The sequence below is a fragment of the Megalopta genalis genome, chromosome 11 (assembly GCF_051020955.1).
Source record: "Megalopta genalis isolate 19385.01 chromosome 11, iyMegGena1_principal, whole genome shotgun sequence".
Classification (NCBI taxonomy): Eukaryota; Metazoa; Arthropoda; class Insecta; order Hymenoptera; family Halictidae; genus Megalopta; species Megalopta genalis.
This window is the reverse complement of record NC_135023.1, coordinates 4556693-4584679: the sequence shown is the minus strand read 5'-3', so window position 1 is coordinate 4584679 and position 27987 is coordinate 4556693. Positions and strand designations below refer to the sequence as shown.

At 38.0% G+C, this 27987-nt stretch overlaps 4 protein-coding genes and 1 long non-coding RNA gene across 30 annotated transcripts; 2 read left to right on the top strand and 3 right to left on the bottom strand.

The window, feature by feature from the left end:
• Positions 1–436: 436 nt before the first annotated feature.
• On the top strand, positions 437–6084 carry LOC143260249 (uncharacterized). The gene is made up of 3 exons (XR_013034379.1): positions 437–532; positions 1270–2498; positions 2591–6084. It is a non-coding gene; the product is annotated as an uncharacterized LOC143260249 (long non-coding RNA).
• LOC117226473 (protein Fer3) lies at positions 668–2640 on the bottom strand. Its single transcript, XM_033480839.2, has 4 exons — positions 2561–2640; positions 1954–2108; positions 1434–1593; positions 668–1207 (listed from the first exon to the last, which is right to left on the bottom strand). Exons 1-4 carry the CDS (start codon positions 2606–2608, stop codon positions 1055–1057), a joined length of 516 nt encoding a protein of 171 aa, XP_033336730.1. The 5' UTR covers positions 2609–2640; the 3' UTR covers positions 668–1054.
• l(1)G0196 (inositol hexakisphosphate and diphosphoinositol-pentakisphosphate kinase) lies at positions 6080–22270 on the bottom strand. 25 transcript variants are annotated; one of them, XM_033480826.2, is made up of 31 exons: positions 22104–22270; positions 21806–21871; positions 21479–21577; positions 21304–21411; positions 18891–19091; positions 18672–18827; positions 18330–18420; positions 18098–18252; positions 17743–18035; positions 17471–17665; positions 17264–17350; positions 17010–17198; positions 16821–16915; positions 16612–16749; positions 16221–16250; positions 15297–15531; positions 15021–15229; positions 14685–14911; positions 14438–14574; positions 14251–14365; positions 13957–14196; positions 13755–13874; positions 13431–13588; positions 13216–13364; positions 12845–12892; positions 9518–10990; positions 9143–9419; positions 8833–8924; positions 8653–8764; positions 8108–8473; positions 6080–7986 (listed from the first exon to the last, which is right to left on the bottom strand). In XM_033480826.2, exons 3-31 carry the CDS (start codon positions 21509–21511, stop codon positions 7533–7535), a joined length of 6183 nt encoding a protein of 2060 aa, XP_033336717.2. In that variant the 5' UTR covers positions 21512–21577; positions 21806–21871; positions 22104–22270; the 3' UTR covers positions 6080–7532. The 25 variants fall into 25 exon arrangements, with proteins under 25 accessions (XP_033336717.2, XP_033336722.2, XP_033336723.2 ...); XM_033480831.2 differs by lacking the exon at positions 22104–22270 and having other exon boundaries at positions 9518–9739; positions 10688–10990; positions 21699–21816; XM_033480832.2 differs by lacking the exon at positions 22104–22270 and having other exon boundaries at positions 9518–9697; positions 10688–10990; positions 21699–21816.
• Positions 22271–22474: 204 nt separating this feature from the next.
• Positions 22475–25151, bottom strand: LOC117226034 (dolichyldiphosphatase 1). The gene is made up of 5 exons (XM_033479975.2): positions 24823–25151; positions 24355–24455; positions 24099–24277; positions 23807–24034; positions 22475–23730 (listed from the first exon to the last, which is right to left on the bottom strand). The coding sequence occupies exons 1-5, from the start codon at positions 24932–24934 to the stop codon at positions 23601–23603; spliced, it is 750 nt and encodes a 249-aa protein (XP_033335866.2). The 5' UTR covers positions 24935–25151; the 3' UTR covers positions 22475–23600.
• A 140-nt stretch (positions 25152–25291) lies between these two features.
• Positions 25292–27935, top strand: Tango9 (transport and golgi organization 9). 2 transcript variants are annotated; one of them, XM_076525112.1, is made up of 8 exons: positions 25292–25455; positions 25896–25992; positions 26070–26217; positions 26285–26635; positions 26721–26805; positions 26866–27024; positions 27121–27275; positions 27422–27935. In XM_076525112.1, exons 2-8 carry the CDS (start codon positions 25916–25918, stop codon positions 27581–27583), a joined length of 1137 nt encoding a protein of 378 aa, XP_076381227.1. In that variant the 5' UTR covers positions 25292–25455; positions 25896–25915; the 3' UTR covers positions 27584–27935. The 2 variants fall into 2 exon arrangements, with proteins under 2 accessions (XP_076381227.1, XP_076381228.1); XM_076525113.1 differs by lacking the exon at positions 25292–25455 and having other exon boundaries at positions 25740–25992.
• The last annotated feature ends 52 nt before the right edge of the window (positions 27936–27987 follow it).

Sequence of the window (27987 nt, the reverse complement as noted above, 5' to 3'; positions counted from 1 at the left end):
TCATACGTACCGCGCGACGGTACAGAGGAAAGCGGAGGCTCGTCGTTAGGCCCGCCTATCCCCCACCGCTAACGCTGCTACACTATGCTGTTCCACCGCATCTCGATTACCGTTGCATACTTCTGATTAGCACACGCGCGCGTGCGTGGTTTGCGTGCGCGTGTGTATGACCGCTTCGGCCAATAGAACAAAGGTAAACTTTATATGTACAGGGTGTCCTTAGCTTAGGCCTGAGCTAATAAGACTCACCCGATAACGTCCGCGATTCTGATTGGTGCTGCCACCAATCGTGCTGTTTACGCACGAGTAATATCTGTACAATGGTACGACACGATTGTGTTGCCATTTTATATGATTGTGTTTACCGCACGTGCGCGCGGACGACACATGGACGCGAAGGAAAATGGCGTCCAACGACCTAACTTTATCCCTATCGCGTGACTTTGTTCAAGGGTGTCTTCAACGACATCACGTTATTCTACGGAAGCCGTTGAAGCCCGGCAAATCTTATCGGAAATTCTTGCAACGGCGCGTACGTATTACAATTTCGTGTTTTTACCGTTTCAATAGAATTTGAAGAAATTCGTCGTTCAATTCGGTATGTACATACGTCTGAAAGTTCCGCGAAGAAATTTATCGATGGGAGATGAATGAGGATGGAGAAGAATCATTGTATACGTGTTATATTGAAATATAATGACAATATGTATATAATGCGCAAACTTGCATAAATTACGGAAGACACGGATTTTTATCTTACATCGTAAAATCACATAAACATTAAATGCTGTTTAATGTTTTCTTTGTCATGGAAGAGTTCTTTTGACTATTCTTATCGCGGTATCGACACTCGGATCACAATACCTACTCGCGTAGTACATACGGTTAAAAGTTTAAACGCATCGAGAGTCACCGTGTATCGTCGCATCCTAAATTAGGTTTCTCCGGTGATTCCGCGCGTCGTCGTACTCGTACCGAAACGATTTCTTTTTGTAAATATTTAACGAGCATCTTAAAAAATTCAGACCGACGAGACGACTGGCGCAACGACGGTTCAATTCGGCAAATAATATTCTCGTGGTATGTATTCCGGCTTCGGACTGCTCGGTTCGATTCCAAGCAGTTCCCCCATGAACGCGATGTAGGTGATCGCCAAACGTAGAGTTTCGATTCTTGACAGCCGTTTCTCGTACGCGAATGTCGGTACCTGAAGAAAAAACCGATAGAAATAGTTACAGTTAGACGCCTGCAAAATATATGTATTTTCAGAGAAACAAGCATTCCAACGAAGGATCCTCTAGAGTTTCAAGATTCTGGTCGACCAGAAGAGCGTCGGCCGATCCAAAGAAAGTCCTTCCGCGTAGATGGCGCTATTTTATGGTTATTTTTCGATCGTTAAACTTGAAATCGAGGGAACTCTGACGGAAACTCACTTTTCTGCGGAGTTTGTCGAATGCTTCGTTCAAATTGAACATTCTTCGCCTTTCACGAATATTCGCTGCTCTTCTTTGCGAAACGGTCGCTACTCGACGCCTTGGTTTCTTCGTGGTAGAAGATGGAAGATTCGGTGATCTCCCGTTCGATGTGTATCGACTGAAATCGAGCGAATTTTAGCAAGGACTCGAAGAAATCGCGTAAGATCTGTATTCTATATTCTATATTCCATCTTTTATCTTCTAGATCCTATATTCTATGCCAAGGTTATGCCAAGGTTAAATCTGTAAATGGTAAGTTAAAATTCGAAATAGAGATCGATCGAGATGCTCGAATAACGAATAGAGACTGTTCGCAGGAGAATTTGAAAGATGTCTGCGAGTCGCCGCGCCGCGCCGTTGCAAGTCGTGCTTGAAGTTTTCGAGTTCGAAGTAAGCTCGTTTCGAAGTTGGCGCCGAAGTTGCCAACGCTGAACGAAAGAAAGCTCGCACAGACAGTTTTTGTTACAATATGGATTACCTTTGATGCAATAACGCACACGGTTGTCTATACAGTCCGTGATCGTTGACGTGGGAATGCGATGGCGGTGGTGCTTGATACAAAACAGAACTGTCCCACATCGGGTAGCTGCCGAGTTCCCCGCTCACGTATTGCGACATGTCCGCTGTAATCACCTATTTCATTTACTCCTATTTAATCTCGTTTACGGCAAGGATCGTTCGCTCGACCGAAAATACAGATTTTATACGAAACGATGTCCGATCGTTTCGCCGAGTCGATACGCGGACCCGATATCGTTGCATCCACTTAGAAGCGAACTTTAATCCCAGAAAAATGATATCGCACCGGTACCGAATTGGTTCTAGTTCAGTCAACGAGAAACTGTGAAACTACCTCGTCGTAAAGCTTCGAAACTCCGAGAGGCGGCTATGACTTTGTACTCTTTGACTCTGGTCTTTACTCCGGGGTCCAGGTATCGGACCGATACACCGTTTAGGATCGTAACTTCCGGCTAAAAAGACCAGCTGGAACTCTCGTCTAGCCGCGAAGCCGTCGACCGATACGTACGTATATGTATTTAGATCGCCGATACGAACGCGTAAAAGAATCGAACGATAATACTCACTGGTGCTTGATTTCCATTGATCTCCCACAGCGGTTCGGTGTAGCTCATATCCCGCGTTCTGTCCAGCAGCGGCGAGCAAGCTCGGGACGCGGCTCGGATCTTCTCGATGAACAAAAATGAAAAGAAAAGGCTTTTGCCGCCGCGGACGATGGTGTTGGAAACAATTGCTCGTCACCAGGACAAGTGTCACCTTCGATCCGAGGATGTCGAAGCAACCTTTGACCAGAGCTTATCGGGCTCCTAAACGTTTGAACCCGCCCCCTTGTGTACACCACCCTCCGCAGCCACGTTTATTCACCGTTCTCGGACGCTTGCGCGACGGTCCCGCGTTCTCATTCGGCGAACTCACCCCTGTACACGTTTCGAAAACGATCGCGATTGGCCGAGGGGCCAGGGAACGGGCGGAGCCTTTGCGAAACCATCGTCGCTTTTGTCTCCTGTTACGCGGTTGGGGTTCGCACTGCTAATATCCGAATTCGCTATATTCAGGATTATCGACCGTGGTATTTTAAAGATGGACAAACTATTCCTTCGACGTTCTTCGGCATGCCATGCCATCCTCCTGGTACCGCGATTTTTCTTTCTCGAGTCTATCTCGTTGATTTTTGCCAACAAATAAACATTTCTTTCTCCACGTTAGACTCGGACTTTGTCTACCCGAGTCTCTCGAGGCTGTAGAAACGTTTGTTAACGCTAGAACCATCGGGTCTAGATCACCGTTTACTTTTCGAAACAACAAAAATCCGTTTATCGAGTCGTTGCACGATCTGTCTTATAAAGTACTCGCGTCCGAACAAATGGATTCTCGACGATCGTGAAAGAAAGCATATGGAATCCGTCGTCGTTTCACCGGGTCTGGTAGTTCTAACGTTAATCTTGATTCATCTTTATTAACCGGTTGGAATTCGTTCTCGAATATCCCAGCTTCTATTTTCTCGGGTTACATGTTTCTTTTTGGAAAATGTTTTCGCCGATTTTCACGAAAGTGCGCTTCCTTTCGCAAAAGAACCGACGATACTGGGAACGATTTGTCGACAAGAGTTCATCCCAAACGAGTCTTCGTTACGCTCCTTTTTTCATCCCCTTCCGTTTCGTTTCACGGATGCAGCACCTATACCGCATGCCGTATCTCGTATGCCACGTGTCATCAACGAAGGGCAATCGTCCGATAACTTTATCCTATTATCGCGCGTTATACTTTGTCCTTTATACTTTATATTTCACACTGTACACCGAACGCTCTAGCTTTTACTTGGTCGCGATACATCGTTTAAAACGTATTCTATCGTGATCCGTTCGATAAACAGTTTCGCGTTAAACTCGTTTCGAGAGTAAGCCGACGTTTGATATTTCGCGACTTCGCGTTAAGCAGAAACAAGCCGCGATGCAAAGAACATTATCGAGAAACGCGAATCAGGTACATATTCGAGTTGCATAACTCCGAATTTTTTAATCAAATTTTCGACGTAAGATCGTCGTGTACAATTGCTATTGTAGCTGTAACTAAAAATTAAGTTCTTTATTACCGATAAAAACCGATTCGTTTGGATTCGCTGGACAGACTACGGATTGTAATTATTTTTAGAAGGGATTAAGTACAAGTTTACGGTCGGTTTTATATCTCGGTAGTTGCAACGTTGATAACCTCGCGTTCCAATATTATATTTTCCGGGCAGAATCGGTGTTGTCTTTATCCTCGAGGAACGTCGATTTCGAGACAAATTGGCCCATAAATCGAGCGGCCGTAGCTCGAAAGGTTGTAATTGTAACGGACTCTCCGTTGGAAGGGTAGCATATTGTTGAGCGGAGGGTGGTCTCCCCCAAAATTAATTAAATAGATATTAGCCGATTCACTTGACGCGAGAGTCCTTTTCCCTTCGCGAACGTGTCTAAACACCGCGCGGAATATCAACGTGTCGAATCCTATTGTGATCGTGTCACTCCGGCTGGAGAGACCGTGCCGGGGGGTGCGTAAACTTATTAATATTCGGCCACGAAAAGTCATTTTAACGGGATCGCCCCTGCTCTCGTCATTCCCCGCTGTTGTCGCGTCGCTCTGTTATTCGAAATTACAATCATCCGCCGAATTTTCATGGACACAGCTAGATTTTCAAGTACTTTTTCATCCTCGGTTCTCTTTATCCTTTCTATCTTCTCTATCTTTTCTATCTATTCTATGCTCTCTACCCTTTCTACCCTTTCTATTCTTTCTATTCCAGGGAAGAATGATCGCCAATAATTTGAGAGATCGTCGTATCCAGACGAGAACCACCGTCTAGCTAAGAACAATCGTTTGCTTGGAAGAAAAGTCGCGAAGAAAAGTCAGCGATGCGACATTAATCGGACATGTGCTGTGCGCTACATAATCTGTAGGTTCGTATCCGTTGAACGCATCGGCGGATCTTTAATTCGAGCCTAGTAATATGCACTGTAGGTGTATACTGTATCCATAACTGCAAGCTGACGCTTCGGATCGATGCCTCGAGCGTCGGCGCTGAAATGTTTCATCACTGGATTTCGCGTAGCTTTTCTAGAATTCCAATGAAAGCTACTCTAGACTCTAGAACAAGGCTTTCGAAATAAGTAGGTAGACGATCCGTTTCCTATTATTATTATTATTATTATTACTATAATTACTACTACTACTGCTACTATTATTATTGTTGTTGTTGTTGTTATTATCGTTATTATTATTATTAATGCAGTTGCGATCGATGTTGTTCTTCTTACTATAGTTGAAGAAAATAGGAAATTAGTATGAAATTATTCGAAAAAGCGCTCGTTAAAATTAGAAAAAAAATTTGACGATAGTCGTCGATTCGCTCGGTCGATCGGTCGTTGTCCGCTTGGCCTTGCGATTTCGAACAAATTCGATAACTAATCACAGCAATAACACGGAGGATGTTCGAAATCGGAACACGGACGATCCCCTTAGAGGCCTTGGGCCTTAGGGTGCACGTGTTCGTCCGATCTAATTCTCGCGCGTTCCTAACAATGGACGAGCCCCCGATTCCGCAATGGGGTCACAGAAAACTGTGGCCAGAAGTTAAGCGATTTCGTCACAGGGGTTGCCACCTTTTTCCAATGGTTCTTAGCTTATTACGCAAATTTGTCACGGGATCTCTCTGTGTTAGGGAAACGTTTCCACTAGAAACTTATTTCTTTCGAACGGCTACTCCGCCAACGATCAGGGTCCCGATAATATGTATGTATAATTTCTTCGACAGAATTCAATTCGATATGCCCTTTCCATTTTGTTCTTTTTTCCGGTATATATTAGATGTTTGAATCAAATTTCAATCCAGTGCAAAACGAAGAAATTTGAATATAATTTCTTTTCGAATTGGCACGAGTACACCGCAATTATACCGATAAAAATATTACTTTCGCATCCTCGAACTTTTCGGACGAGCATCGGGTGGCGACAGTCTACTCGATTAAATCCATAATCGTACGCGAATCATCTTTGTTACGATAAACGATGGTGGAGGGTGGAAGTTGTAAATGAAAACGATTACACCATTTTTCACGATTTATTTATTTTACACCAACTATGCGTATGCGCTTTAAACATCTATCAGACGCAATTCGTTACACTAGAATCTCACCGAAACCCGGTACATACGATATAACATCAATTTCTAAATGAATTGCACGTGCTTGCGAAAAACTGGAATATTACTTATCAATTTTGGTAAGATTTTCTAACATCAGAACTTTGAACGATGCTTTGAAAACACGTATAATTGTTGATCTGCCAATTGCAATTATAATATTAAAAACACCGGACGCATTTTTGATGGAATATTTAGAGTAAGGTCATAAGAAGCAAGGTCTTAGAAGTAAGGTGCGAACGCTTGAGCGACCAAAAAACTGGACACTCGAGTCACTTTTTCAAAGCACGTTAAATATTTGACCGCGTCTCGAGGCAACAATTGTCAGGATAACATAATAAATCTCTGGAACTTTCAACTTGTCGTATCTCCTCTGATAACAAGCTTTTCCGATACATTCGTAAGAAAAATAGCATATACATTGTATACATATATGTATCTTCTATTTACACCGAAACGAATGTCAGATTGTTAAAGAGCTATTACGAAACTTTGTACTTATTAGCGTTTGTACGTTCACGATAATCTATCTATTACAGGATATACATGAATTTAGTCGAATGCAAAATTAATAGCAATTAAAATTGCAAACCATAAAATACTGCGAGTGGTTTCTTCTGCCTTTTGTTTTGGTCATGGAAACGTAGCGTATATCCTAATTGTTCTCGAATTAGAAGAAACGTTAACGATAGCTGTTTAGCAAGTAATAAGAACTCGATCGCCCAAATTTTCACCTTAATTTGACGTTCGACCAATGACACATTTCTTTTCGATAATCAATTTCGCGTCATCCTATCCTTCGAAGATACAGTTAAGAGCAACGTATGCAGAAGCACGAGTTAAAGAAAATCGATACCTTTAGGCTTTATATTAATTTATAAGTACGAGAATCGAATTCCTCCTAGAATCGATCGGAGACGTCAACAGATTATAGCTATCGAATTTGTTTAAATATTTCCTTTGCAATCGGCAATCGTAACAATAGGTACTATTTTGTTTCAGCGGAAAGTACGTCTATGCGTTCTCTTATTCGAGAAACTAAAGTTAAAGGAACATGGATCAAAATTAAAGTATTGTACAATAAGTGTAAAGTAAAATTCATCTAAGAACGCTACAAAATACGAATCTCTCTTTCTTCGACTATAAAATGCACAAGCTGTACGATGTATCTAAATTGTTGTGCGTCCATTAGACGCGTGATAGAAATTCGATCTTGCGGACTCTGTTTATGTTTACAAGCAACAACCGTGTATGCAAAAATTACGTCTTCTAGTATAGTGTTGCCGGTCTACCAAAATAGTATATTCTAATATTAATACACCAGTTTCAAACGAGATATAATACTATGCCATTCTTAGCTATTCTTTGCTTTCTTCGTGGACATCGAAGCCTATGGTCACGCTGGAGCTGTTCGTTAAGCTGCTCGCCACGGTCAGTATAGGCTCTTCTTCGCTCGTCAAGGGCGAGGAAGGGGGCTTCGCGTCGATCAAGATCTGCTTCCATTCTTCCAAATCCTTGTCCGACATGTTCGACAACGAGCTCAGTTTCGACGCGCATTTGTAACTCAGATTCGCCTCGGTGTTCGGAACGACCGCTTTCGGAGTGGAAACGCTCTGCGACCGAGAGAAATTCTTTCTCTTGTAACTGTTCAACGAAGAAGTCTTTTCCGTGCCGGTGTCCCTGCTCCTCTGAGCTTTATCGATATTCGAGGATTCAACTTTCTGAGAGGTAGATGGTTTCGCTTTGTCGGAAACGTCTGGCTCTTTGATCCTAACATCTTCGTCCACTATGTCCATGCTTTCGACCAGAAACCTAAAGAGAAAAACGTGTAACTTAAATCGTATTGTATGCGCATAGTTTATTCGATCGTTCGAGTTCACTTTTATAGACGATATATACATATATATATATATATATATATATATATATCCACCTTCCAATCTTCTTGCAGCTGGTGCTAGGTTTTATCTTTAACTTTTCCTGCTGCTCAAATATTCGCTTGACGTCCTGCTTCTTTTGCTCTTCGGTTTGCTTCAACGTTATCGTACGTTCCTCGTCGTCGTCCATGTTGTCGATAGGAAGATCATCGGTGCGTATCATTCTCTGTAAATTGCTACCAAAGTTCGTTCCAAAAGCGCACTTTCGAATCTGTCCATCCTCGTTGCTGTAATAGTCCGTGTACGATACGCTGCCGCGACTTTCCCTGTGTTCTTGATCGATGTTCATGCAGAAATCGTTGAAGTCCACGTCCAAACAAGGAGTCGTTGGATATTTAGGGCCAGTGTTGAACGATTGCGCTCTAGAAGAAAAATTATCCTTGTACAAGTAATTGTGGAGATCTACCGTTTAAGATTTTCTCCGTAAATCTTGATTTTCAAATAGTAAATTGGCGAGTACTATAAAAAGAAAAAAAAGGCTAGGATAAACGAGTGTACCTGGATACCCGATTATCTGCAAGGACCAAGCCTAAATGCTTACCCTTCGTTGCTGATCAAACTTATAGACATACTGCATTCTCCCGTGGAAGTTGGAGCTGGAGACGACGGTTCGGACGACACGAACGACTGTGGTTCGCTACTCCAACCGGTACCTAAACAGTTACATGGTACGATTGTCTCGTGTATATATCGTATCGAACTATATTAGAGACGTACTCACTGTTGGGACTGGTCGGCGATAGTTGGTTCCTTATATCGCATGGTTCTCCATCGTTCGAAGACTTGTATTGTATAGGAGTCGTGGTGATGTATCTAAGAGAAAATTAATCGACGCGTTAGACCGATACGAGTAGACTGCGGATCTTTATGCGAAATAAAAATCGTTCGCGTCGATTACAAGATATAGGAAATTATTCCTTTGTTCGATAATTTGTTCGATCTTGTCGCATAAGATCGGCAGTCTGGACGCGAGATAAAACGAAAAACAAACGCGATCCATTACAAGAAACATAAAAAGTTTTAATACTCACAAAGGTGGTTTATTTAATCTTTTCTTATGATACCTGACAGCCTCCAGGTCGGAAGAGTGGTACTCGCAATTGATTCCTCCGGCACCGAGACTGGGATTAACAGATTCGTGAGTGGATCCACCCGGTGACGGATACTTTGGAGGCGACGAGGCAGGTGTACGAAACAGGGGAGCCGTGGTCATCATTTCCAAAAAGGAGTCCAATTGGCGAAGAGACAACGCATTGTGAAGCGTCTCCAACGGTCTTATAGGTGGCACACCGCCAAAACCTTCTATCGCTGATTAGAACAGAATCGAGAGTAGCTTGTTAGAATAAATAGGTTTCGATCTATGTACAAGTTTAACATGGATTTTCAAATCGAAACAGGAAACTCACCGGCAACAGCGGACGCATGGGGTGGTACCATGTCCTTCAAATTTGGAGCACTCGAGGACCCGCTGATAACCGCGGTGCTGAAGAGACTGTTGGCTGACCCTGTCAGCTTTTTGTTGATGTTGTAGCCCAACAGCTTGAAATAACTCATCTGTCCGGAGATACTGTGACGGTGGCGCCTTGCTGTGCAGGTAGGGTCAGGTTGAATGATCGAAGGTCGTGTGTCTGGAGACGAGAAGGATCTTTGAGGCTGGACTCGGGAGAACGGTACACGTGGACACTTGGAACGATGGTTAGAATCGCGCGGGGGGATGTCGTGATCACCATGAGCATCGCTACCGTGCACAGAGGACGAATGGCAAAGCATACTAACACGGTCGGGTATATCTGCCAGGCTACTGCGCCACTGGAGAGTCACATTTGTACAAGAACAACATCTGCGTACCAAGGAACAACCGGCCGAGAAGTTCTCCGTCGAGCAAACCGAATCACCGAGCAGAAAGTTATTTAAATTGGGACACGACATTGTTCCAATTGGTCGACGAACGTTCTCAAAAGCAGAGCCACCGCCGCACGTTCTCCTAACAGCTTCCTTATCGAACCTCCACTTCTGTCTTCCCTCGAACGACGGATGTTTACGCGCGGAAGGTTCACCGGACCCTAACAGGGAACAATCGGAAGACGTTGGACATCGTCCTTGCCGAGACTCGATGGACCAGCCAAGTTTCGTTTCACAGCTGGCACACTGTGGACTTTCTTTGGCATTTCCATAGCTGTCGTTGGAGGAGGAGTTGCTGCAAGAGGAGCAATTCGATTCGCCCTGATACGGGCTTAAATAGCAGGGACAGTTAAAGAACTTGTGGGACAACGAACGTGCAAAGTAGGTATCGAAATTGGAACGTTCCATGGGCGGCAGGTCCCTGCTTCTTAAGATCAGCTCCGACACGTTACAATTATAACAGAGACACCTGGGCAAATAGGGAGACAACGAACGAGACCGTTTACCGAGCTGGAACTGAGCTCTTGCTGTCCCTGTGACTCTTTCACGATGGGATAACAAACGAAAAGACTTTGCCAACGGATTGTCACACGAACCAGATCTTATAGAACCGGTCAATTCGCAAGCGATACATGGGAGAATCGTATCTGTGTGGGAACGTCCGTATTTCTTACTTTGAAAACGTAGACGAGAGTCGGCCTCTTCGGGATTGTTATCGAGGCATGTCGGGCATGTCGGGAGACGAATCGTGGGGACCGGGACCACAATGTTCGTGATATCCGGGGCTCTGCTGTTCGGTGAAACTAGAGGGGTATTGTGTAAAGTCACCAAAGGTGTCGAAGTGGAGGTTTCGATTGGAGGAACAGGTAACTCCGGTGAGCTGTAGGAGTGCGGCAAAACGACCTTTCCCATAGGAGGTACGTAGAGCAAAGCCTGGCTAGACATCTCTTCGCGGCACTTTACCCCATGCTTGCTCTCTGTGTGTTTATGTGCGAGTACGCGCGCGCGCGCGTGAGCGTGCATGCGTGCGTGCGTGCGTGCGTGTGTGCGTGTGCGCGCGCGCGTGTGTGTGTGTGTGCGTGTGTATGTATATATATAATATAATATATATGTATATATGCCCATGCAATTACGTGAATGAAACGATGCAGTTAAAATGAAAATAATGGCAATTTAGTAGCGGGACAGGGCATAGAGGAGGGAAAGAAAAGAAGAGAAACAGAGCATTAAATTAACCCATTGTAGAAGAAATAAAAGTAATCATTGGCAAGAACCTTTGGCTATGTCGATGACACAAGTCGCTTTGAAATTTTGTTTTGATTCTTTCGAGAAACGAGAGCGTTTGTAACTCGAACGACGATCCAAAGAAAAGATTCGATACCAATGAAGGAATTAACTAACTGAAATACAGAGGGTATGACTTATACTTGTATCTGTTTGCGATTAGAATGTACGACTTTAGTTAGTGTTAGACACGCATGGCACACGATAGCCATGCAACCAGTAGCCAACTAGATAACATCGATATTAACACGGAAATCATGACGATGAATAGTTAGACCGATGGCAACCAAAGGCTCCAGAAGCTTTGTTTGTTAAATTCGAATTTCTGTCGTAAAAGTTTCCACCACCGGGTACTTCGAGAATTCGATTGCCATCAACGTGTTTGATCTAAGAACAGAAAACTTGATACATATTTAGAGTTTCTATCGTCGATAAAGAAAAGTTGGCATAGCAGAGAAAAATCTAAATACATGTAACACGAAACTACTTGTTATTGTAATCGACAACAAAATACTAGTGATATACTATCGAGAAAATGATCTCAAGAATTTGAAACGAACGATCAACGAAATGAGATGGAATGCAAAAGAATTATGAACGTATGATTGTACGATGAGATTGAGGTGTTAACAGTTACATGTATTAGAAAAAAAAGAGAAAGAAAAAACAAGCAGACACGATCTTCGAAAACAACTAAGCTCTGTTAATTGCAAATCCTGATGGAAAAGTGAGCTCAGGAATATGAGGGAATAATCAGGAGGACAACTGAATGAGTCACGCGACATCTCAGTTTCTGTGTGTAACTCAAACAGTCGCCGACATAAATTAGTTGGCTTCCACGCGCACAACTATCGCTGAGCAAAGAGTTATTTCAACTGAATTTTCCTTTATCAGCCTATGTCTGGAAGGTTGCTCCGTTGTATCCAATTAATTAGCTTTTTGTTACTCAAGCTTTGACTTGTAAATTATGCTTTAACCAAATAACTAAAATCAATTTTACTGCGGTAACATAATTGGCTTGTTATCGAAACACAATCGTATGCTATAATACAGAAAGAAATCAGTGTAATTAAACAGAAAGTGACACTTATAATATTAAGAAAAAGAACATTGTAATATCCAGGATGTTCGGCATGACACTAAGGGACTACTATATGGTGTGTATCGCATATTCTGTGGTCACTGTATCGGGGCACCCATAAATGCGTGAAGATGCTACATCCATAATGGGAACTAATATAGAGAACGCAAATTGCAGCAGTCTACGTCGCAACTAAAGATTTTTATCGAAGAAGCACAGATCAATTTTTCTAATGGTCTAGATGCTTCTAGAAGAAAATAAGAAAAAACAATAAATTGTTCTTCCGTGTGAAGATACAAAGAGTGGAATCATGGAAATTATACGTGTATAAATTCAGATTTCATAGAAATCCTGCATCGAACACTAATTAAAAAAGAAAAGAAAAGAAAAGAAAAGACAACATTTGTTTCAACGTTATCGTAACGTCCTGCTATAGTGTCATAGTAGGAAGTCTTTGTTGACATACCTTCCTTGTTGACCGCGTCCAAGCTCTGATACTGCAGCTTGTCCGCAGCTATAAAAAGACATGAAAAAACACCACACTTTGTGATAAAAAGATATCTAATCGTAAATTTCTGGCGACCAACAAATTTCTCCAAAAAATGACCGTAATTAATTTTGCTTTGAAACAATGTTTTTTGCTAACTCGTTCTAACATACTCAGCGCCTAAGGTGTATGCGATAGATATTTACACAGGTCCTTGAATCTGTGTTATATATTCAAAAAGTGAAGTGCTTGTAGATATCTATCATGCATATTCAAAGATATTAGCATCGATCGATGATTGCTTGGACAAAATATTTACACTACCGGTCGAAGTCGACCAACGCGCTTACCTTTCTCAGGCTTATCTTGTCTCTGATGATCGTAACTACGTGCACGTGGCTCTACGATCCCACCTCTATCAGCATCGCGTCGTTGACGTTGACTGGCAGCCAGCTGGCTACCGAGTCTAGCTGCTTCATGACCTGCCACTGTTCTAGCACTAAAAAGTATTTTACCGAGTTATCGTAGATTCTACAGTTTCTTCTTGCGTTGTACGCTCGAATACCTTATTGGAATGGGCGCAGAGCTCTGCAAGAAACCACTATCGAATGGCTCGTCCATCATGTTGGGATCCAGGTCCATCATATCGACGGCTCTGCTGGTTGTTGGACTATCCATAATCGAATCTGCCGTGTCGGTTTCCATCATCAGCGGGGGAGTATTCTTTAAATTGAAATTAATTATGACAATGATTCGATCGGTAATCTAGTTCGCTCCCTTCAAAATCGAAATCAAAATTTAAGCAGAGTCGTAAAATGAAACCTATCGTGCTATACTAATTAATGCCTGCTAAAAAAAAAATGCTTCGTAACGCCGAATCAATGCATACAGATTGTACAGGTGGATTCATGAAATCGTCGTCTGAAATTGTCAATTCAACATCTTCTTCTTCTATCCGTGCGCTACACTGGGAAATGGTATCTTGCGTAGATCCACCCCCACTTTCGCCCTAAAAACATATAAATATAGGTGTAGATATTTTTGTATTTCTGTTGTGTAGATTATTCAAGGCGATAATTCGATCAACTTACTATATTGTGACTACTCTCGTTTCGCGAATGAGGTCTGAACCCTGGCCCTGGCGGTAAATTTTTCTGTACGCAACAATTTACGCCAGGACTGAAATGCAACTCGACATGGAAACGTTCTTCGCTGCTGGGATCCTTGGTTGGATCTTCGTATAGCATGACTACGATTTGCGACATGTAATTTAATTCGGATACCATGCTAACGTACTCCATAGCTCGGCGCCATTGCTCGTCTTTTACTACCTGTAATTTTTTTAAGGAATACAAAAAATGCAAACACTAGCAATCGTTACTTACATCAAGCAGGCCGCCGTAACGTAACACTGTTAACAAAGAGTGCACATGACTCTCGCTTGTAAAATATAATCTGGTGCGCACGTGTCGGCCCGGACTCGAAACACCATGAGAATATCTATAACATTGATCCCATTGTACAGAAATTTCAGGAAAGTAAGCTGCGATACCTCGGATTCCTAAATTGTACCTTGGATTGAGCCGATTCACCGTTTCTTCTCCAGACTCTTCGATGTTTCTTTGCAAATCAGCTCTGATCTTCTTTAAAAGCGGCGTGCAAATACCTTGACCTATGGTTAACTTTTCTTGTACAGTTAATCCATACTCCTATCGCAAATAAGGACGAATCAGAGTATTAAATTTTGAAAAGCTAATAACTGAAGTTCAATTATAAATGAGATTAAATTCGAAGATAAAGTATACATAGAACGTCTTGCCTGTGGTATAACAATGTCTGCCAAATATTTCGAGTAAATATACAGTTCTTCCGCGTGCTCGAATTGCAACGTATGGTTATTATGTTGCAAATCGTACTTGATGCAGTCGTAAATATCGGGTATTTTTGATATATCGAATCTCTTGTTCTTGGTACAAAAGTCCTTTTCGATCTTTCCCCATCGACGGCCCATTAACTCCCAAGTCTCGCCGTGATAAAGAATCGCATCTAAACGTACATGTATCAGATAATATCCACCATATCCAAAGTTTGTTCAAACACGCATGTAAGATAATACGATGTACACGTTTAATTGTAATCAGATTTGATATAATACCTTTCGTTTTCAAATCATCTTTCTTAATTCTTACAATGTCCATCAGCTTCTGAATCAAGATATGTACATGTTGACAGCATCGAACAGGATTCTTAACGAAATCCAAGGCTGCATTGATACTCAACGCGTTCCCAGGATTTATTTGCTCCCTGTCCTCGCGAGTAAAGTCCCTGTCCTGTTGCAACAGTTCGTGAAGTTTCGTTTTCACCCTGTGAAATGACACTCGTCAGTTCGTGAAATTTATTCCTACAGAATACCTTAACGCTTGTTATGTACATGTTCTGGTATTTACTACTGTCGCAATCATTGTCCAGGAGACCATTAGTATTTGCGCTTTTGACCATTTGGACCAATATGGGTGTCAATTCGCCCTCCAGAGCGAGTAAGCCTTTTGCAAAGGCTGCTGCAGTCATTTGAACCCTTCCCTCGTCGCTTGCATAGATTTTCAAATCATGACGGAACGTTGAATGAAGACGTAGCAAACCCAAACCTTGAGCACCGGCGTAATCACCTATATTCATAGAAGAAAATATTGTCATATATTGAAACGACAAAACGAAGTGAAAACATATCTTCGAATCTTGACGAACATAGAGTACGAGTATGAATCTGCGAGTGATCTATGTTCTGGTAAGAAGATCATAGCTAACAACTGTATAAATTCGATTATAAAGTATCGATTCGCGCGTACACACGAAGAATCTAGAGTCATTCATGATATGTCGATGACTGTCTTTAACTAATGAACACATTTGCGACTACTTGTAGACTGATTTGTATGAATATATATTCGGTATTTTTTATTCGTCTCTTCCAATGAATTTTTGTATTTGTTTTATATATTCCATAAAACAAAAATGAATGCTCATGTTTCGGAAAAAAAACTAGAACAATGCATACGTGTGTGCAACTTTGTTTAAGAATGTATGGACTGTGAAACACTACTAACAGACTTACTTCCGAACGAAGTAGATACATTTAATGCTACATAAATTTTGCATAAGCAACTACTATAAAATTATACAACAATTCATTGCAATGTTGTGGAGTGCGCATACAGTTAGCACAGGTATATTCTGAATGCTGTTTCTGATTGCTGCATTATGATGAAATAACCGAACACGCTATTACTATGCTATGCATTATGACACAATCTACAGACAACTACGGAACAAGCGTTGATTCAGAATAAACAGTTACCGTGGTTTGGTAACATCTCTGAGTCTTCCTCTGAAATAATATTTGAAATTGTTTGTGAATCAAAGATTTCCTTTGAGAACAAAAACATATAGGTGTTCATCGCTATCTTTATAGCTAACAATAAAACGATTACAACTCGAGTTACATTAAATTACGAAATTTGTCATACTTTCGCTAGCTTCTTTTTTAATAGTTGAGAGAAAGAAGTACTTTTCACCTGGATAAATCAGCTCGAACTCATACAATATTTTACACGTACGCTATGTAAGTTATAGCAGTGTTATAAATTTCAGCCAACTTGTCAAATACTTATTAAAGAAAATAAATTTTTTGTGGCGTATGAGGTAACTTAAAAATGATTATGGCAAGCGTATGAACATAAGATACGAACCACTAAGGTGTCTACCTTGACCACCGGGGTACATGCAGCGAAATATTCTTCCCAATTCCTCTGCTTGAATGCGACCGGCGGGTGTTAATTCTCCGCCCCATTTTAGAATAAGTACAAGCGACGGCTCCCCCAGTCGATCTAAAGAAAATTAACAAGATACGTGATATCCGATGAACATCGAGCTTGGTAACGTGAAAAGAATGTGTTACTTTTTGTACCATCATCCGAGGAACTTCCTCTCGGTCGTCCCCTTGGTTGATACTTCATTTGTACTTTACGATTAATTCCTGAGAAGTGGCCATACCTGGGACGAATATTGATCGTTTCAAATTAAAGCAATATCGCTAAATGATCAAGAACAACGTATGTACTCGGCGAAAGTAATACGAAACACTTACATTTCCAAGACGCTTTTCAATTGTTCGAGTTTTCCTTGCTTTTCTTCCAATTCTGGTCCTGCAGCCCTGTGCTGTATTTCAGCCAGTAGACTCCTAGCTGTGTCCAATATCTCTTGCAATTGTTTAGGTCGTTTTAACTTGATGTGACCATGCTTGTACCCGTCGTATTTTGCAAATATCTCAAAGAATCTAGTGCAAAGAGTAAACCATATATAAAACGATGATACCACGCTTCAATATCTAGAAAAACCTACTTCGGATGACGAACTTCCACCTTCATTTTTTGTTTTGGTGTTCTGTCACCGTGTCTTATGACAGCGACAACGCAACGTAATTCCATCCTGTAACGATATAAAGATATTAGTAAAAATGCAGCTTATCTAATAGAGGAAGATACAATTTAAATTTAAATTTTAGAAAGATAAGAAGAAGAAGAAGCAGAAGCAGAAGAATATGCCAACATCTTTCCAAATGTCGTGGGTACGATTGGTGGATCATCCAACTGAAACGGAACACTCCACGGTATGTGCAAGGTAGGTGCTAATTCCCTGAGAATCATATTTCCCAAAATCTTTGCGCAATCGTCGTAGTATTTGTTCGAATTTTTGACAAAACTGAAACCATTCACGTCACAGACGAACGACTGGCCGTTGGCTCTGAATCAATTTAAAAGCTTCCATTTAGGTTGATTATCGGTACACTTTGAATCAATTGTAAGAAAACTTCTGCTCACCTAAGCAAGTCGAAGCCGCAAACTGTTTGCTTGAAAGCTAAACATACTTTCCTACTTATCAGTTTCTCAGCATTACTTAATATAACAGGATACCGAATTTCTTTTCCTTCCGAGTCTCTTTCGACTTTACCGTCTAATGCAGGACTTTTCCGGGCCTCGGCGTGTGCATAGTCCGGCCCCACCGTGTAAACTTTAACGTCTGTCCCATCGGTAGGCATAAAATCTTCATAAATGTAAGAACCAGTTTTGCGTACTCGGGATTCTGGCGAATACACGCTACTGCGGCTTCCAATCTGTGAAACAGGTGCGAGGTATAATTATGCTCTGTTAACAATTATCCATTAATGGATAATACCTTCCTGAATAATCTCTGACTGCCTCCACCTGCAGATGTAGGATAATAAATGTAAATGTTATGATCTTCGGCGGACACTGGTTTTTCCACAAATGGTTTGTTAAACGTGACACCATTGACCTCCACATGATCTTCCGACTCCACCAGTTCATGATCTAAAAAAAAAAAAAAGAGTCCGTTTTTTATGCGTATAAGTCCAACAACAGGTATAGTCAGAAACTATAACGCATACGTTTCGGATCGGATGAATCTCTATCTAGAACGGCATATCTTGGAATCTCGATACCTTCGCTACTGAGAATAGCATAAACTCTCCTGCGATCCTGTGATATCAAATTATACGTGAATTTCAAGCCTCGTAATCCGATTAACCCATTTGCATCCGCAAGCGGAATAATCCACGTGCGATGATTGTTACCAGACCAGATGTTGTCACCTATCACCAAGTTACAAATGTAGGCCGAATAGCGTAGTATCTACGTGTATGCGGCGATAGTTATCAAGTTTAGGAACTAATCTTAAAATATTGCGCTTGCGGATGCAAATGAGTTAATTTTAATCCTTGTCTACTTACGTAACCTACTTTTACCTGAATATCATACTGCATCGGTAGATTATTGATAATGAAAGGACTTCGTAGATTAGCATAATTTATAGCTTTGTCCAGCGGAAAGCCTTTACTGTGGAAACTTATTAAACAATCAACGATTGGCCAATCTTCTACAAATTCCTGCAAACATATATTTTCATGAAGGAACAAATCCACAAATCTTTTGTCCATCTTTCGTCTTACCTTTAAGATCACTTCTTCAGGGAATACCACTATTTTAATGTATTCAAATTCTTCTAATCTCGTCAATATTTCTTTCATCGGTTTACTCTGCGACTTCTTTGCCATTGCACAGACTCCAACCAACACTTGCTTTCCTTCTCCTTCCAAATCACTGCCACCCATGCATCCATCATCATTACTGCACCCGTCCGACAGTTCGGCCTAAGTAACAAATTTTTTCCTTACAGTTCGCAATAATAATTGTTACATCATCCATTCGTTATTATTCCTTTTTTTCTTGCATTAACTTTAAAAATCTAATAACAATAAATTTGTTAGAGCTATGCGATCGTCTGTTAGTGTTTACAATATTAAATACACAAACGTGTTTATAATAACTCGAGAACGTAATTAGCATTATTATTCTCTATGTTAAGTCTGAACTTATGAAAATCTGTATTAATCATTGTGTTAAACGCTGCTCACCCAATATGCTTTCAAACAGGATAAAAAACCATGTCGGTCTAGAGTGTTTTCTGTGTAATTCTCATGCAGTCTTGATTCGTTATTCATTCTATTACATATTATATACCTTACTTTCCATGCAATTAGATGTGAAAATTATAGATTGACCAGAAACATTACTTCCTACATAAAAAGGAAAACATAAATGGAATCTAAAGATTATACTTTTAAGAAAATATATAGTGTCTGCATGAAAAAATCTTACTTTTAAATGTCGAATTTAAATATTCGATGATTTATCAATTTACAATTTCATTTATCAGAAATAATTACATGTCAATGGTAACCCGACTTTAAACTACTTTTTAGTTCTCCTAGTCCTAGAAGATCGCTAGCTGGACAATTGTACGTTTAAGTTAGAACAAGTACAGGCAAACAAACACAGTTAGTAAATCTTATTTTACACAGTTCAGGTTATCATAAAATTGCATCCTTTGGATGTTCCGAAACCCTATAATTCCTATATTTACATGTTCACAACATATTAGCAACAAATAAGCGCATGTGAAAAAAGGCAATGTACCATATATTTAATAGTGCGAACAAAAAAGAAATTGTAATTGTAAATATGCTGAATTTATTCTATTAATAATGTAAATATAAGTATAATTCTATGCATTCAGATTTAATGATATACTTGCAGAATAAGTAAGATTTCAACCCTACCATCATTTGCCAGTACGGTTCTGCTTCGTTATCACAATCAAAAATATAGACGTCAGGGACTGTAGTACATGGAGAAGAATTTATATTTTCCATTATTGATCCACGTTTAAATCATTAATGATTATGGATGCATACATGCGTGTGTGTGTGTGTGTATAAGTAGAAATGAATTTTATCTTCTACATAATGTTACTAAAACACATTACATTTAAACACAAGAATCAGTATAATATAATGCAACACTGGAATAAAAATGATAATACACAGGAAAACATTGGAATCTAACATACTTTCCCCCCTTTATATCTTCAAGAATATAGTTATTAAAAGCATGATCACAAAAGTATGTCTCATTCGATTTAAATATATAACACACACAGATTGTTTAAGTACATCATAAATTTATATCAATGACAATGACCTTTCACTTTGATTCACAATGATCACACAATAAACATGTGGAGCAGATAAGTATAAATTTGTACACTAATCTTTTCACATATCATTGATAAGAAATAATTATTGATTAGAATTATAATGCATATGGAAAAATCACCGATCACCTAAAATGTGATAATTTTATCTTATACATGCTTTTAAAGAAGGATCTAAAATACATTTGATACGGGCTATATGCCAACTTATTTTTAGACTAGCGTCGACTCGGTATTTCTTGTTTCATAAATTGCCAGATTATTTGAAAGTAATAAAAAAGCAGATCGATTAAGCAGCAATGAAGGTATTGTTTCATTTAATTATGAAAGATATACACATCTATCTTTTGAGATAACAAATTGGTTAAGAAGTGTTATGTTAACGTGCTATCTTAACAAAAACAAATACAGTCAAAAGCAAAAATTGTAACTGGTATGTATATCAATCGTGTATACATGTATTTATAATATAGAATAAATGAAAATTATTCTTCTGTGTAATTCCAAATATCTTTCTGATAAAGAATTTTTTTTTTTTCATTTGCATTAACTATCTATACATAACACAAAATCTGAATTTATCATCCTAAGTAGATTTGAAATACATACTATTTTTTAATAAATCATCGAATATTCATCAGATAATTTGTAATACGTTATTAAATTATACATTTGACATATACGTATTTCATTAAAAAATTAAATGAAAAGTAACATTTAGTAAGCTTCGATAAAACAATTTCAATATAGTTAATAAAAAATGATTAATTACATAAATGGTATGTTTCGATAGATAAAGTAATGCTTACTCTTTTTGATGAACGATATACAGAAGAAGCAACAGGACCCACAAGGGTTGGTTGAACTGTATTTAAGTCCCCTACATAGAAAATTGGTCGACTGGCATTCCGTAGACCCTGTTAATAAATTGTTATTCGATTAAAGTTATGTTCTACCTTGTAAATAAATAATACTGTTCCTTACCTGATAACCATGTTCCAATTCAGTGTAAGACATGTCAGGACAGAGTTCATTGAGGAAAAGAAAACAGCTCAGCTGTGATTCAAAGAATTTACTATAATTCTGAAACAAACACAGACACTAATAGTTTGATTAAACCACATAGAAGCATACCATTAGTTTCTGTCTTCAGAATATGTTTAGTAGAAATCGAATAATTAATACACAATGAATAATTTTATACCTTTTTTATAATTTTATTACTTTTCTTGCGATGTGTAGATTTTACATCGCAATAAGACAATAATGTGCATGCACACATACACATATATATACCAATTATCGACTTACCGTTTATTAAAATCACGTATTGTACATTTATGACTTATATCGATACATATGTACATATATGAATAGCTGAAAAAAATAGAAGGTTACCTCGGTAAATAAATTACATTTAATCCCATACACGGATTAGATTTCAATGAAATGCGTTGTTTCAAACAAAAGAATAAAACACTTAACGTATGAAGTTAAAAATTGTATATTGTTAAGCGTCTATCTCTATTTCATATTACGAAGCGAATTGACATCTACTTATTTGTCTACATTTCATAAAGATTCCATCGTTACTCTTCAATAAACTTACCAGCCTTGCTTACGAATTAATCTACAATCTTAGATTTATATATGACAATAATGATTCAATAAATAATTTCGTAGATTCATTCGTTTATAAAGTCTTATCAATGTTCCTTAATTTTTGGACATTTTGCCTAACTTAAATCGCGACACCTCGTATTGTTGAGTCACGAACCTACATATCCGGTTAACACTATGAATCAATACATGTAACAGGCTGGTACAAAATTTATTAAATAAATTCCTCCAGACTTATATAAACATAAAATGAGACACGCGTACTTAATATTTATCTTTTTCATTATTATTAATACTTTATATTTACAATGATTGTTATAAATATATAATGGTTAGGTAAAGTGATATAGAAAAGTCTGATATGGTGCATTAACTTTATTTAAAGTTCATTTATAAAATTTTATTGCATATTTACATCGCAGTAATTTTAATAGCACTTTATTGAGCAACATAATGATAGTGTATATATAAAGTTATTATATGTATAAGTATAACAAAGTAATGTTTAAAAATGTAATTCAGCACAAGTAGAGTATATGGTAAATATAACTTAAAAATGTAGAAATAACGCTACCCTGTTAAAAAGTTAACAGTCTGTACAATAGTTCATTGTTTGTTTCCGGTGCTAGATCTGAAAATTCTGTTTCAAATGCTGACCTATTCTTATTTGCATTTATCTTAATTCTTTTAATACATGGTACACGTACGAATTTTAATAACAATTATTATTACTTAACTTTTTAGCGAAACATGGAGGAATTATGTACGACGTTTACAACTCTAAAACTTACATAGTCTTGTTGCAGTGACAAAATTAGAATGATAATAACTCAGTAACAGTGGTGACTGAAGTAACAATAATGAAATTACAAGTCATAGCTTAGATTTCTCATTTTTTCTACCAGTCCCGTATACGTAAACAATAAAAGTGTTCATTAAATTACTGTTACATATCGCTAGTTAATATCGTGTGTACTGTATATATCTCGTTACTTTATTGTACTAAGTTTATTCCCTCCTTTAAAGTAACCAATATTTATTTTGTATTATATCATAAATAATATTTGTCTTTACACAACTGAAAGATTTACATAATTACTTGTATAATTTCTATATACATTGTTTAATTATAAAAGCTAATAAAAATGTATAAATATTGCTCGTTAAGTATGGATTATAAATAATTTGTGAAAAATTATAAAAACTTAGATATCCAAAGATACAGGTACTGACCATATAAACGTGAAAATTTGTATGCAAAATTTGTACTAGTACCTTATGCGTTTAAATATTACTAATGGCAAAATATTGCCACTCGTTATTCAAGATATTTCTTTGAGTCGAACGAATTTTGGTATCTTTTTAATATCGTCTGACTGAAGGAATGATATCACTTGCTTCTTAATATATATATATATATATATATATTTATTTCATCAGTTATTTATTTCCTATTTGTTTTCAGCCCATGGCTAGACATTAGATGTCATTGTGATTTCATTGACACAAGTTTACGTGCACGTGCTCGTGCCTCTGTACGAATGTTCGTATACTCGAACCAGAGAATATTAGGAATTAATGTTGTGTCACGTAACAATAGGTACTCTGATATCCGCCTGAAATGATATTATAATATTGTAGCTTTTATACTATACGTTGAATAGAATTTTCATTGTGCACACTGTTACCTACCATGAAACAATGTAAGGAAAAATTGGTATAAACACTACATGCATTATTATAAACCATACTACTCCCAATATAATTCCTATGAGTGCACCATATAGGACTTGAGAAATAGAATGGTATAACAAATAAACCCTACTATATGTCACTAAAAGAGAAGCAAGTATACAAGCAACCACAGTAGCAATTCTCCAGAATCTTTCAGAAACAGTACTATTGTTATTGTGATGCAACCTAGAAATAGGAAAACATTAAAGGATAATTTTTCTGAATATTCACAAAGAAAAATATAAATTACCTGATGCATATAAAAAGTGTTGTATATGCAGCAAAAAACCACATAAACTGTGCATGCATTGATGGCATACCATATTCAACAAAAACAGCATCACGTCTCATTGGTCTTGCTTGGCAAATTGTATGTTTTAATACAAAATTTATGAAGTCATTTATTATAATACCGCTAAAAAATGTGATCTATAAACAGGAAAACAGGTATGTAGTTCCACTTGTAAATGAAAAATATAATTGTTCGTTATAAGTTTGTTACTCACAGTTTGCAAGTCTCTTCTAAATAGGATCAATGTTATGAAACCAGCTATAATAGCAAATGGTGCTAGACTTATCAGAGCTAAGAATTTTCCAAAAAGGTCACCTGCAAAAACAGTAATTATATTAGAACAACTAGATTAAATGAGGATAACGAAATATGAAAATCAACATCTGTGTGTGTGCCAGATGTTTATAAATGTGTCTTTTTAACCAAAATGTTTTAATCGATGTTCCAAATGGTTAATTAAACAGTAATCATGTGTAAATTTCTCTAATATGACACTAATTTCATTCTCAGAGCTTAAAATTTGAAAAATGCTAAACATTGAATGGAGAATCAAAAGTAATACTGTCCAAATAATGTGTCTTTTAAAAAATAGGAAAATAGAAGTATTAATCTTCGAAATTTACATACATTAAAAACGTCGACAATTTGTATACACTTTTTTAGGACATCGAAAGATACTTACCCTGGGGATACTCGACTAAAGTAAGAGACAAGGGAATCCATTCTGTTTTTTGCATATTATCCCCGAAACGTGTGTTAAGTTCGAGAAACGAATCGTCGTCTAATGTTGCCATGTCATCGAAATTTTGGAAGTGACCATAACTCGAACAGCTCACCGTGCAGCAACAATCATGGAATCCATCCACAGACCGCTACGCTACCAGCAGCTACCAGTTATCGGCTATCAACTTCATTGTACATATGTATAATTATACAGTAGTCTTCCAATTCAAGAACCTTTTCCTCTTCCTCTAGAAGAGCCTTTTTATACACATCATTCTACTGCACATCCAATCTACAGTGAATCCTGTCTTAGCATTGAGTTGTTAGCCAATCAGAGCAGAGCAATTTTTACTCCTATTACCGCTAACGAATCAAGTTGCGGCCGGAGAGGCTTACAGGAGCTGTGGTATCATTGTATAAATTGCATAGTGAGAATGTAACAAATTGAGAACACCTGACATTGAAATTGATACTTTTCGTTACTCGAAGCTACAAAACTCTTGGCTGTCTAAAACATTTAATTACCGCGATTTAATCTCTGTCAAACAATGAATTTTGTTATCTAATCGTTTCTACATCAATAAAAAAAAAGGTGCTCTTAAATCAGAGGTTCTTGTTAGAATAATCTTTAATCGAACTTAGATAAGTACATATTTCTTGGTTGGGATTGGATTAATCTTCGTGGTGTAGTGTAGCTTAGCTACATAAACAGATCAACTCTTTATATGTATTCTCTTCTGAAAACGTGTTTATCGAATAATACTATAATCTGTGTTTAAAAAATGTTCGAATTAATCGGCACAGCGAACGTCGAACTATGACGCTATGACGTGTCCCGTCACAGTAGTCATCCATGGTCATATGTACATCAATTGCATCAATGCCTCCTCCCCCTTCGATCACACTGTATATGTATAGAAAAGTTTTCTTGGGATGTTTAATCTGCGATTACAATTTCAAGCAGTGTCTCCACCTAAGCCCTAGATTACTATAATTTTTAAGTAATAAATTCTTTTCTTGTTTTTTTTATAGCGTTTTCTACATATTTAAATATGGCATGGACACATTACCAATGTAACTTAGCCGTGCTTATGGTCATTACTGGATCATTTAATACTTTGTCCGTTAAGTGAGTACTCGATTGCAATTAATCGAAGAAATAAGATTTAAATCTTCCATATATCAATATACTTTTCGATCTGTTAGGTACGCAGATCAGCAAGTTGTGGAAAGCGAAGATGGCCAACTTAGGCACTTCAATCATCCTTTCATGCAATCTGCCTTCATGTTCGTGGGAGAGATGCTATGTCTTCTTGTATTCAAAATAGCATATAATTATTGTAAACGAAGAAACGTGAGTATCGTCTATTATATACTTACAGAATCATAGTATGTTTGGTATTAAAAGTTTTTAATTACAGAACGGCTCTTTAGATGACAATCCTTTAACTAAAGGGTCACGAGTATTCAATCCCATGATTCTACTAATTCCTGCATTATGCGACGCTTTTGCCACCTCGATTGTGTACATTGGCTTAAATATGACATATGCAAGTAGTTTTCAAATGTTACGTGGTTCTGTTATAATATTTACAGCTATACTTTCAACAGTTTTTCTTGAAAAAAGACTTGAAAGTAGAGAGTGGGCTGGCATAGGCATGGTCATAATTGGTTTAGCTCTTGTCGGGCTCAGCGATGTACTATCTATGAAAGATACGGATATGAACATAAACTCTATCATAACTGGAGATTTACTTATTATCTGTGCACAGGTAAAATTGTATTTGACAAGATCTTGTTACAATTTCGGCGATTCTTACAAATTCTATCGTAAAATGAACGTTATTGCTATTATAGGTAATAACAGCTATGCAAATGGTGGTGGAAGAAAAGTTTGTAGTTGGTCAGAATATACCAGCGTTACAAGCAGTAGGATGGGAGGGTATGTTCGAACGATTTGTTTCTCAAAGAGATAGCATTTAAACAAATACTTTCTCTTCAGGTCTGTTGGGATTGACTACCATGTCTATATTAATGATTCCACTGAATTTTATACCTGCTACACCACCATTCGCTGATAATTCTCAAGGTACACTCGAAGCCACTAAAGATGCATTTGTTCAGATTGGAAATAGTGGCCGTTTGCTGACAGCAATACTTGGTCAGCATTTTTATTAATACTTAATTGGATACACCTCGTAAACGACGTCGTTAATATAATTGAAGAATTAATGTTATACGTTACCTTTTTGTATAGGTATGGCACTCAGTATAGCATTATTTAATTTCGCGGGTATCAGCGTTACCAAAGAAATGAGTGCCACTACAAGAATGGTTTTAGATAGTGTTCGAACTTTTGTTATTTGGGCTTTCTCGTTGGCAGTTGGGTGGCAAGCATTTCATTATTTGCAAGTAAGTTATCCACTGTTTACAGTTTGCTATTAGTTTTATTGTATATACATATGTATTCTGTAATACACACACACACACACAGACACACAGACACAGGGTCATCAGAATTTAATGTAATTCGTACATTGTTTCCTTATTTTTTTCAGCTTATTGGCTTCATCACTTTGTTCATTGGAATGTCGTACTACAATAATGTTATTGTTCCACAACTAGGAAGGAAATGTATATATTTATTAGGTCGTCACAAACCACCGCCAAGCGAACGAATTATTAATATAGCTGCCGACGACATTCCAGAAACTCAATAAAATCAAAGTTTCTTTTTAATTACTTCGTGATATGAAGCTCTATTCTTTCTCGTTTCTCTAAAGAACGGTAAAGCCTGTGATCGTAATATTATGAAATGAAATGGATGAAATTTGTTCGCTTCTCTTTATAAAATCAATCATTACATTGAAAGTGCTAAATGGTTCTTGATAAGATCGATCAAATTAGTGAATATTTTTCATTAGTGTATTGAACGTTATTTTTCATTTGCAACAAGTATTTCATACTTGTGTACATGCGTATTCTTTTTTTACCGGCAACCTTTGACTGCTAATCAATGTATAAATATTTTTCAAACGTTGCAAGATTAAAATAAAAATTGAGATACTACTATGGTTTGTAATTATATTTGTATGAACATAAAACCTAGTCTTTGCTTGCATTT

Coding starts and splice junctions, on each gene's coding strand:
- LOC117226473 (XM_033480839.2), bottom strand. CDS start 2,608: ATGAGCTACACCGAACCGCTGTGGGAGATCAATGGAAATCAAGCACCA. Junction 1,594..1,953: donor TGTGCGTTATTGCATCAAAG/GTAATCCATATT, acceptor GCTCGATTTCAG/TCGATACACATCGAACGGGA. Junction 1,208..1,433: donor TCGACAAACTCCGCAGAAAA/GTGAGTTTCCGT, acceptor TTTTTTCTTCAG/GTACCGACATTCGCGTACGA.
- LOC117226034 (XM_033479975.2), bottom strand. CDS start 24,934: ATGGCAACATTAGACGACGATTCGTTTCTCGAACTTAACACACGTTTC. Junction 24,278..24,354: donor TTAGAAGAGACTTGCAAACT/GTGAGTAACAAA, acceptor TCCTGTTTATAG/ATCACATTTTTTAGCGGTAT. Junction 24,035..24,098: donor ACACTTTTTATATGCATCAG/GTAATTTATATT, acceptor TCCTATTTCTAG/GTTGCATCACAATAACAATA.
- Tango9 (XM_076525112.1), top strand. CDS start 25,916: ATGGCATGGACACATTACCAATGTAACTTAGCCGTGCTTATGGTCATT. Junction 26,636..26,720: donor TACTTATTATCTGTGCACAG/GTAAAATTGTAT, acceptor TTGCTATTATAG/GTAATAACAGCTATGCAAAT. Junction 26,806..26,865: donor ACAAGCAGTAGGATGGGAGG/GTATGTTCGAAC, acceptor CTTTCTCTTCAG/GTCTGTTGGGATTGACTACC.